Here is a 12,163-nt window from a genome sequence, read left to right as displayed (position 1 = left end):
GAGCAGGACGGTACTGCCCATTCCTGCTGCTCCACCATCTCGGGATACAGCAGCAACTCTGGATTTTAAAGGCAGATTATATACTGCCAATCAAATCTGCAAGATGCGGTAAATACGGTAGCTCAAAATAAAATTTAGCAACCTGTGTTTTTATTTTAGGGTTGGCTCTATATTTTTTAAATTGGTGATTGTATTAGTTGAAAGTTTGGGCATATACATCTGCCATTCAGCTTATAAAACAAGTAGTTAGGGAAGATGCTTGTTAAAACAAGAAAGAACTGGATTATTTTAGTAGGTTTCAGAACACTATTGCTTTTTATTTTTTAATTTTTAAATTTTGTTTTGTTTTGTTTTGGCCACACCCTGCTGTTTGTGGGATCTTAATTCCCCAAGCAGAGATCAAACCCGCGCCCTTGGCAGTGAAAGTGCGGAAAGTGTGTAACAGTCAATTAACACATATTTTGTATATGTATTATATACTGTATCTTAAAATAAAGTAAGCTACCGTAAAGAAAATATTACTAGGAAAATCGTAATGAAGAGAAAATACATTTACATTATTGTACTGTATTTATTGATACTGTAAGTTTAAGTCATGTTTATAAGATGAATCATCTGTCAGTACCTCCATCAATATTGCCTTATTTAATACAAAACACTATAGATGTTATACGTATTACTAACATGATTCATCAAAAATGAAAGATAATGTAAAAAAGAAATTCATATTTATTTCAGATATAATAATTAATTCACTAATAATGAAGAAGCAATGTGATTGCTTTGTGGTAGCCTAGTGTAATTGTTACAATTGCTTCACAGTTGCCTAGCCTATACACTAATGAATGAACCATTATAACAATCTTATGGCCTACAGTATTACAGTCATATTCATAACATAGTATTAGAAATATTGTTAAATTAAAAAAAAATTTACCTGTGATGATAGCCTTATACATAGTTTCCCCAATTAAGAAAGAGAAAGACATACTGTATGGTAATGCAATGAAGGTAATGTAATGAAAGCAAAGTTATAAAACAGGAAGAAAACTAACACATTAACTTTATATTAAATATCACTCACCTTATGCCTATGTAGGAATAGACTAACATGTACATATATTCTATACTTTCTTGACATACCAAACTTTTTCTTAATTTTTTTGACATTTCTAGGCTATGCGGTTAGCCTGCAAGTTTTTTTCAAATTGTCACAAATCTCCAAAAATGTTTCCAATATATTTATTGAAAAACATCTGCATATAAGTGGACCTGTGCAGTTCAAGCCCATGTTGTTCAAGCGTCAACTGTATTCCAATTAGAATCCCAGAAAATAAAAAATAACAATAATATCTAAACAGATTCTCAATTATTGTTGTTACTCATATTTTATAAACTTTAGATCATCTTTCATTCCCTACTCTTTAAAATAAATTTTTTTAATTTCCTGTCCTTTTTCTCAGGACTGTACAGATGATTACTGACAAAAAATAAATGTAAAGACAAATCTTTATTTATAATCTACTTGTTCATATTCTTTTCTAATAATCAAGATGGAACATCTTTACTTTTATTCACATTTTGTAGTTGAAATGACTAAAACTAGAATTATGAAATTACCCAGCAATTAAACTAGATGATACAAAAAAATTCATTCTAAGTTTTCTCTTAAGAAAAACAAAAAGAAAAAAACAACCTTTTATATTGGAGGAGTTTTTGTTTTGTTTTGTTTTTTTCAATAATTCTTTTCTCTTTGTACAAAGATTTTATCCCTAGGTTAGTTTCAGCTTAGTAATACAGAAAAAGCAATTTCTATTTTATTTATTTAAAAATTATTTATAGCATTTAATATGTACTGGTGTGTTCAAATGCTAACACATTTATTCATAACAACCCGCTGAAGTAGATACTACCCTTAATCTCCATTTTACAGATGAGAAACTGAGGCACAGGCAGTTTAAATGTCATGCACCAGGCAGTCTGGAGCAGAGTTCTGCTCTGTGCCTCTACCCACCCCTGGAGCATCCCCTCCCTGCTCTTGCTTCCCACTGGGTATCCCCACACCTCTCACATATGAAACCTACCTGAGTATAATCCAACTAAGGGCATTAAAACTAAGGGTGAAAAATAAACTACACAATAATAAACTCTCCAGTTAACAGGTTGAAATGTCTTTAAGGGCATTAAAACTAAGGGTGAAAAATAAACTACACAATAATAAACTCTCCAGTTAACAGGTTGAAATGTCTTATTAGAAATTAGAAAAAAATAAAATATGACAGCAATTACTTCTCTAGAGGGAAATCAAATCGCTGGAAGCAGAAAAGTCCATATAACATGGAAATGAAATGAGATTTGTGATCGTAAAACAAGTAAATGGTATTAAATTCACGATCTAGCTCTTAGATACTTCACAGGAACATATGTTTTTTGTGCTTAGATGAGCAAAGGGTGCGACTCACACTAGGCATCCCCTCCTGATTCCTATGACCTATTTTGTTCTTGGATAAAACTAGAAACTGTGTACCTGTGAGCCCCACGCAGCTTTCCCTCCCTGCAACAGCTCCAAATGACCACCCGCTCCTTATTTCATGGATTAATTAACACCCTCTACACAAAAAAAGGTGGTATTCATGGATTTACTCGAGCTCTGGAAGTTCCAAAATTTCACAGGGGAAAGCAGCTTTGTAGCATTGTGACACTTTGTTCTAATTTAAACACTGAATTAAACTTTTGATCCTGGTCATCCCCTCACCACTGCGGGATGATATGACACCAAGTTTGATTGATTTGTGTGTAAATACCAGGAAATAAGGGAACATTCTTATGAATAATTTGAGATGACGTGTTTTAACAGAGTGTATTTATGCAGACGTAAATAAAATCATCAAGCCCCAAGATACGTATGCGTAACACATGAAAAATCAGTTCTGACTTTGAAATGTATATCTCAGAAATAACTTAAAAAAAAAAAAAGAAAAACCAGTTCTCTCTGCTTCCCTCCTCCGTCGCCTTAATCCCCTCAGTCTTAACTACCTTCCCTCATGATGCCTGTTCTCCTCTAAGATGTGACACCACCACCTGCAAGACGACTCACTCCCCCTGCAGGGATTTCGGCGCAGAGACGACACCCCACGTCCTCCTCGAGGGCGCGGATTACGCGGGAGGCCCGCGGGGCCGCACCCTCCTTCCGGACCCGGGAACGCCAGTGCGTCGGGGAATTTCCCTGGCCCTGGGCTGCCAGCCCCTGTCCGATCGGCATAAAAGGGCTTCGCCCGGCTCGGGGAGCCACAGAATCCGCTCCGCCAGCCCTCCAGCCCGCCTTCCCGCCGCAGGCAGCGACCCTCCGAGCTGAACCCCATGGCCCGCGCCGCGAACCCCGCCGCCGCCCGGCTCCTCCGCGCCGCGCTACTGCTTCTGGTCCTGGTGGCCGCCGGCCGGCGCGCAGCAGGTGCGACCCGGCGCCCGGCACCCCCAGGGCGGGACGGGGGCGGGTGGGGGCCCATCCCGGGACAGCCCCCTAACCGAGTCTGTCCTCCCCGCAGGGGCGCCTGTGGTCACCGAACTGCGCTGCCGGTGCCTGCAGACCGTGCAGGGGATTCACTTCAAGAACATCCAGAGCGTGAAGGTGACGCCCCCGGGACCCCACTGCGGCCAAACGGAAGTCGTGTAAGTGCCGCCGCTGTTGCTGTGCTTGTCACCCCCGCCTTCCCGACGACCCCAGCCCGACCCCCAGCCCGACCTCACGTGGATTCTCCCTTCTCTCTGCAGAGCCACTCTCAAGGCTGGTCAGGAAGTTTGTCTCAACCCTGAAGCTCCCATGGTTAAAAAAATCATCAACAAGATGCTAAACAAGTGAGTTATGGGTTTTATTCACACGTGTGACTAGAGTCAGTCATCTGCCTCCTTTTTTTTCTATCAGAGAAACCCACGGTTTAGCTGCAGGGCTGAAAGTCATTATAATTTCACCATTAAATTTGCTGTTAAGGTCAGAAGGATATTTCTAGTGCCTTCCATCCTCATCCGCCTGTCATGAGTCTGGGTAAATGTATGTTCCTAAAAGATGAAGTAGATTTAGCCAACGATGCGAAAAAGCTTCCTACCTGTTAAGGAACAGGTATTGTTTACCTCAGTCTCTCATGGCCTTCAGCCCTGAAAATAGAACCCTTGGTTTTGGACAATGCGCCCTCTGAGGCTTAGGGGTGAAGAGCAGGGAATTTGTAGTGAGACCAACCCCTTCCTCCCCAATGCGAATCTAGATTCCACCCTTTATATTCCTATAACCTCGGGGAAAGTACTTAATCTCTTTAAGTCTCAATAACATGGGGAAAATAATAATAGCTACTTCATGGAGTTTGCTATGAGGCTTAAGTGATGTCATGCATGTACTTTTTTCAGCCCAATGTGGCATTATGTTGTGGCGTTTTGAAGATAATAATAAGATTGTGACCACAGGCTCCTTATTCCTAATTAAACAGCATCTAAGAGCCTGGCATTTTCTGCCACACAGGGCAGCAGTGGTTTAGGTAGCAACCACTTGGTGCAGGGCTGTGAGGTCAACGTTTTGGGTCCTACTAACTACCCATTTTCTCATCACAGGGACAGTGCCAACTGATCTAGAGAGCTGGAGAGAGCTTACTGGCTACTACTGCAGCCTTAGTGGAATCAAAGTGAAAGAAGAAAAACAAATAGCTCCTGGGGCCACCTGGACTGCGTCTAATGTTTTTGCCTGTTTCTTATGAGAGTTCTTCTATTTATTTACATATGTATTTATTTATTTATCTGTTTTTCAAAGCCTGTATATTACTGTTCTATCTAAAAGGTATGAGTGTGTTTGGCAATTCTCTGTACTGTTATTTTAAAAGGTCATTTTTACATTAAATCAAAGTTAATTCAGTGCTGACTATTATTTATTTGAAGGTGATGTGTTTTAAATGTTTTTCATTCATAAAACTATTGTGGTTTATTTTTGGCCGGATACCACACTGTACCATCCATGGTGATAAAAGCTGGAGACAGTAGCGGGGGATCCAAATAAATAGATCACTGTTAAGGTAGGGGAATGAATGTGTACATTTACTTTGTGCACTGATGAGAAGATGGTCAGTTGCTGACGATCTATTTACGGAAATCATTTCACCGTCAACATTTCTGATGCTGAAACTTTAAAAATGACAATGTTCTAAATATCCCTTGGACATTTTATGTCTTCCTTGTTAGGCATAATGCGTTGTTTCGTGTTAATTATGCAGTATTTTTCTTTGTCTTGGAATAGAGAAGTTTAAATATTTATTAACGTATTTTTATAAATATCATGAAAATAAAGCCCTTTACAAAAATTTTTTGCTTAGGTTTCTTTTGTACTTCTTCTTTTTTTTTTTTTCCTGCGGTACGCAGACCTCTCACTGCTGTGGCCTCTCCCATTGCGGAGCATAGGCTCCAGACGCACAGGCCCAGCGGCCATGGTTCACAGACCCAGCCGCTCTGCGGCATGTGGGATCCTCCCGGACCGGGGCACGAACCCGTGTCCCCTGCATCGGCAGGCGGACTCTCAACCACTGCACCACCAGGGAAGCTCTCTTTTGTACTTCTTGAACTTTTATTCCCCTCCTGCGTACCCAGCACTTGGATTTTCTATTGCTGCTGTAACAAATTATTACAAATTCAGTAATTTAAAAGCATACGAACTTATTCTCTCACAGTTCTGGAAGTCAGAAGACCAAAATTAGTTCCACTGGACTAAGGTCAAGGTGTCCGCAGGGCTGTCTCCTTCTGGACGCCCTAGGAGGTTCTTCTGGAGTCAATGGAGAAGCCATTGCCTTGATCCTTTTAGCTTCCGGAGGGCATCTGTATATCATAGCTCATGGCCATCTTCCTGTGTCTTCAAAGCCATCAACATAGCAAAGCCATCAACCTAACCTCTTCAGATCTCTTTCTAGGGCAGCAAATTTTGTCCCTACCCCAACAAATGTGTCTCTTTGCTGATTATTTTTAACAAACAGAAGATTCAAAAAGTTTTTCTTGTAACCTCTCTCTTAACTGCCTGAAAGAATTTAGATAAAGCACCTGCTCCTAGAATAGAGGTATCACCAGAGATATCTATAAACAATGTGAGCCAGGGGTGGTGAGGGAAACTCTTTAAGCAGGGCCTAAAAATCAGAGTCTACTTTGTGCCCGATTGTCTCTGCCTGGGCCAGCAAATATTGTTTGCCAAACATTTGCTTTTCCATCTCCAGGTAAATTGCTTTCCTCCCCTTTGAAGTCTCATTACCATTACCCCCAACATCCTCTCTTGTCTTTAGCTGAAGGTGGTATTTAAGGTGAGGGCTTTGGCTATTTTGGTGAAATAATTCAGTTTTCCTGGGTCTCTCCCATGTAGACATGCTATTAAACTTTTGTTTGACTTTCTCCTCTTAATCTATCTCACATCAATTTAATTATTAGACCAGCCAGAAGAATTTAGGAGGGCAGAGGAAAATTTCTTCCTCCCTGACATTTTCTTTCTGTCCATCTGCTCTGTCACATTATCTTCTGTCTGATTCTGACTCTTCCTACATCCTTGTTATAAGAATCTGTGTGATTATATCAGGCCACCCAGGATAATACAAGATCATCTTTCCATTGCAAGATCCTTAATTTAATCCCATCTGCAAAGTTGCTTTAACAATGTAAGGTAACATACTCACAGGTTCTGCAGATTCGGACAAGGATATATTTGGGGACTTATTATTCAACCTTCTGAATTCAGGGTGCTTGAATTTCACTGTTAAAAGTATTTTTGATTTGTTTAATAAAATGTATTTATACATATTATAGGAGTGGTGTTGGAGATTCTGGGAGAAACCAGAATGGTATCAGCACTGGCTAATGTTCAATAAATGCAACTACTGTTCATGTCTATAAGTTAAGGAGAAGCAGATATAGGTATTTTCTCCAGGCTGCTACTGCAAAGCTTCAGAGTGAACCAAAATATATTTATCATATATCTGGAGGGAAGATGTGAATGACTGGAAGAGCAGGAGGAAATTCTGGGTCTACATTTATCATTGGTCTTCTGGCTTGCTCTCGCAGATATCAACACATATCCTAGAGCAAGCAGAAATGGCAAGAGTGGCTATCCCATTAAATTGTCTGGGAGAGTTTGGAGTACAAGGCAGCCCTCCACTGGGAACATCAAGCTAGGAAGTGGAGAACAGGGGTATTTGAGAGGATGGTCAAAGACTGATGAGCTCAGGAAAGAAATGTTCGCTGCATGAGCGTATCAGTCTTAGAACAGTATGACACAGTAGGACCATGTAACCTTGAGAAGCCACCAGGAAACAGTAATGGCAGCACTGCCTGAGGTTTCCTGGGCAAAGAAACCAGAGCAGAAGAAGAGGAATGATGGGTGATCCCACTCACTGATTATGACTACTTACTTGAGAGTTCTCTTGAGATATCCTCAGGAGACTTTCAAAAATTGACAGGATGTGAGAGATAGGAGAGAAAGAGATTTTAGAAAGCAAGATGGGGCAATGTTTTCTATGCTGCAACAGGAAAATTAGAAGGTAAGGGTCTTGTTTTATTGTAAGTTTCCCATAAAGCATTTGGAGGGAAAGGCTAGTGCCTTGTTAAGTTCACCAGCTCACATTTGGGACTAATCTTCATCTATGTGTGTGGGACCCCGTGGAAACATTTTATCCTCTGCTTTCAGAGTGATAGCAGCAGGACTCTTGAATTGTGCCTTTTACTTTTAGCAGTCCCGTGAAAAGAAAATGAGATGGTCTGGGCAATTGTGAACAGATGAAGTGGACCTGCACCCATAGCAGTGGGTTAGAGCTCAGAGAAATCTGCTCAATGGGCCACAAATCCGGCAAGGAGTGCATAGAACCACCCAGCCAGTGCCCTTGTAGAGCTGCCTAAACACAGAACAAGAGAGAGAACCAAGGCTTTTGAACGTTAGCCCAGTTCACACACCTTCAAAGGCCTGTGGTTTGACCTCTGACCCTAGCATTGTCTGGAACAAGTTGTGGGATCACTGTTTCCCTCTGCTTCTCAAGCTTTTTCTCACTATGAGCCACCGCAGGGTGGACCAAAATAAAGTTATGGGTATTGTGGCCAAACACACTTGAAAGAAAAAAAATTATCTTCCTCTTTCTGTGACCTTGCCAAATTACACCTTCTCTGAGTTTCAATTTCCTCATCCATAAAATAAAAACAAGCCTTGTAACATCGTTGTAAGGTTTCAAGAATGTACACCAAAAGCATGTAGAGTAGTACTGGCATAAAGCAATACTCAACTAATGGTTGCTATTTTTAGTACAGTATATGGTATCTGTGTCAGAATAAACAATTATTTTTGAGGAGAGAAATACAGGACACAATTCAAATTGGAGTATTTAATGTGACTTACAAACTTATACATACAGCCCTCAGAGCAGCTGGAAGATCATGGTATTATAATAGATTATCTTAGAAACCTGAGAATTTGATCATCTTAGAACATTAAGAATTTAGAAATTACTACAAATTAAATATGCTATCAATCTGGCATTGAGTCAAAGCTCTCAAATTACAGACCCATATTTGAAAGTGAAGCTCCCTGAAGACCTAAACAATTGCTTTGACAAATTCCATAATAACATTTAAATCCCATTAAATCCTAAACTGTAATTCCAAGTTAGAAGCTCCTCCTTTATTTTGATTCTTCAAACATTTTAATCTTATGTTTGTATATGTATTTCTTTATTATCATCGTTGGCTACAAACACTGATGATATATAGTTTGATCACCTCCACTTGGAACATAGAGAACTGAGACTCAAGGAATTTAAGATTGTGTCTGAACAGGGTTTCTGATTCATTGTGGAAGCTTGTTGCCTGGCATGAAGGCCAAGAACCCATCAATCAGTTGAATGTTACAAAGTCATTCAATATTCTTGCATGTGGAACTTAATTCCTAATATGCCATTCCCTGTCGCAAGGCTGTGCCTCGTGGAGCATGATTCTGTCTACAATGTTTATCAGTGCTTTCTCTGTGTGCTGAGCTTTTCTTCATCTTTCTAGACACAATTCAATGATTTCTCCCCTGGTGAAGGCAAGTGAGATATTCTATTGAGGTCATGTGTAAAGTGGCAGTGTATCAATAATTATATTAATTATTCATAGTTAAATGGTTTGATTTATTGATGCAGAAAAAGTGTGTTAAATATGATATAACCAAGGCCATTTAATAGAACAGTTAACAGAACTTGAGCTCATAATTCACTGTTAGTAATTCAGTTTTTGGAGCTTTGAACCTTAGCATACTCTTGACAGCACAAGAATTATTAATTTATCAATAGATGACAGATTTAATTAAGACTTTAAATATGATCATGCACACAGACATAAAAGGCAAAGACACATTAAAACATTTTAATTTTATGTTTTGTACAAACATGGTTTTTAAAAAGATGCACAGATTTTTTCATGACAGTATTCTTTAAATCATCATTAACCGAAAACAGCATTGGATCCTTCAGAGTAGCATAGTTCCACCTCCAGGAAATAACAAGGCAAAAAGTTCATATCTCTTTTAACAAATCTACTATATTCTGAACTCCCCAACCTTCCCGAATAAAATAAACTGGAAAAATAAATTTCACTTCCTTATTGGCTTGTGACTGATAAATACCCCTTTGATAAGCTTCTCCTTTCATACTTCAGCAAGGAGAGAGAAAGCAATAAAAATTAATCTCAAGACCGTGGTGCATAAAGAACACGATAGTGTTAAGTCCACCAAGGTCTGAAATCAGAGGTTTCTACTGTGATCTCATAAACATTTTTATCTTATCCTTTTATCTATTGGAAAGTTTTGCAAAAGAGAAACTAGATCTAAAGAGATTTTTCTTTTGGCTTTCAGCAAAACAAAAACTGTGACATATCTAAAATTAAACTAGACGTAGATGCAGGTTGTCATGTCAAAGAAATCCATGTAGAGGCAGAACAAAATCTGTTAATTACCTTGACATACTGACTACAATGGTCTGTACTTCTCTTATAAGGGGAGATAGTAGTAATATTACTGCAAATCAATCTAGGATGTTTATTTTAATGTTGGTTAGCAAATGGAGTTACTACATTCAACTATCTCACATCTAATTATCACGTTAATAAATTTTCATTGAGTGAAAAAGTTCATTTTCTGCTTATATTGGTTATCACGATGATAATAAAGGCCTAAGGAATGGATTTTTGATCTATTCTGCCTAACACAGTTCCATAGTAGCTGCTCAATAATGCAATGTTTATTATGATATTGGCAAATGATTGGGTTTTTTTTATTTCTCCTTAATTATTTCTATCAATGTTGAATTCTTAATCCAATATTGTGGCCTGCTACATTGATTTAAAATATTAAACCAAGAGTTAGGAAGCATGACTGCCTTTATCTTCACTCAGAGTTTTGCTATACTTATCTCACATAGCTAATGCCTGTGAAAGCCAAGTTGCAATGTCATATATTGACATTCAGGAATTTCTCCTGAAGTTGTTGAACATGTCCAGTTAATACCTGAAGCCTCTTGCTGTAGCTAAAAAGAAATCATATAAGTAGGAATCATGAGGGGGAAAATAAGAACCTCTGAGAGTGGGATTTTCAGAGCTGAAATGCTTACAAAATGAGCTAGACTGAGAATATAGGCGATCAGAGCTTTGGGCATTATTCATATAAGGTGCAGGAAGAAACTGCTCAGTCATTTAAGGTCCCATTCTAGAAATTGCCATGTACCTTCTCCAAAATCCCCAAATATCTAACATGGGAACATGAGTAAGGTATGAACTAGGGTGCGTAGATTTAATTTTGAAAGGGAAGAATATCCTCATTAAGCAAAGATACATAGTTAGTAGTAAAGGATACATGGATAATTCTAGATAATTTGGAAGTGCCTTACATACTTGGGACATTCAAAAGATTCAGTATGACTTAACAGGTTTTATAAGTTTTTTTAAATTGTACAATATATTGTAGATATAAAAGGTTGTATAAAAACATTTTATAAAACATATCTATACATTTGTATATATACAATATAAAAGATTATATAAAATAATATAAGTGTATCCATATGTATCAGTGTGTTTGTGTATACATACATACATGTACAGCTTTAGGAAGAGTAACAAAATGAACAACGGTGCTCATTTCCAAGTCCAAGACATGAAACGTTACCAGGATACTGGAAGCCCTCTGTGTACCCACCTCAAATCTCATCCCTCTCCCTCTGTGTTTGCTCTGCCCCTCAGACACACTGTAACCCTCGTCTTGAGCTCAGCGTCAATAATTCGTCACTTATTTTTATAAGTTTACCACCTATGAGTGAAATCCTAAACAATTCTTTAGATTTGTTGGGTTTTGAACTTTTAATAAATGAGATAATGTGTAAATATGACTTAATTCTCTCACTTGGCAATATGTTTGTGAGTTTAATCCAGGCTAATTTATTTTTACAGATGACTGCTGTTGCACTTCATGACAATATCAAATTTGGGTTGCTTACAGTTTTGCTATTATGAACAACGCAGCTCTCAACATTTTTGTGCTGGTCTCTAGCTACACATGTGTAAGAGATACTCTAGGATATATATGTAGGAGGGAGATTACTGGCCCAGAAAGTATACACATCTTCAGCTTCACCAAATAATACTATTGGGTTGGCCAAACAATCCGTTCGGGTTTTTCTGTAAGATGTTACACAAAAACCCAAACGGACTTTTTGGCCAACCCCAAAACCATTTTTCCTAATGGTTGTACTGATTTATTCCACCCACAAGCAATTCATGAAAGCTCCTCTTCCTCTACCTACTGGCCAGCACTTGGAATTGTCAGACTTCTTAAACTACTGACAATCAAATTATTATATAATGGTTTCTTATTGTGGTTTCAATTTGCATTTCTCTTATTACAAATGAAATTGAATGTCTTTTCTCATGTTTACAGGTTATTTGCATTTGATCCTCTGTGAAATTTTATTTCTTTTGCCCATTTTTTTCTGTTATTCCCTTTGCTATTTCATACAACATTTTGAAAAAAACATACATTTTTGTGTACTAACCATTTGTCCTTCATATGTGTGGCAAAAAGGTGTATCTGTGGGGTTTTTTTAATAATTTTTTTATAATGCAACTTTCTTTCTTATGGCTA

General features: G+C 38.4%; 1 protein-coding gene across 1 annotated transcript; it reads left to right on the top strand.

Annotated features, from left to right (window-relative positions):
• Positions 1 to 3,316: 3,316 nt before the first annotated feature.
• On the top strand, positions 3,317 to 5,331 carry LOC309821835 (growth-regulated alpha protein-like). The gene is made up of 4 exons (XM_082653348.1): positions 3,317 to 3,451; positions 3,546 to 3,669; positions 3,772 to 3,855; positions 4,600 to 5,331. The coding sequence occupies exons 1-4, from the start codon at positions 3,361 to 3,363 to the stop codon at positions 4,613 to 4,615; spliced, it is 315 nt and encodes a 104-aa protein (XP_082509474.1). The 5' UTR covers positions 3,317 to 3,360; the 3' UTR covers positions 4,616 to 5,331.
• The last annotated feature ends 6,832 nt before the right edge of the window (positions 5,332 to 12,163 follow it).

The sequence above is a fragment of the Grampus griseus genome (assembly GCF_964374135.1).
Source record: "Grampus griseus genome assembly, chromosome: 4".
In the NCBI taxonomy this organism is placed as follows: domain Eukaryota; kingdom Metazoa; phylum Chordata; class Mammalia; order Artiodactyla; family Delphinidae; genus Grampus; species Grampus griseus.
This window is presented reverse-complemented; position numbering and strand designations above follow the sequence as displayed.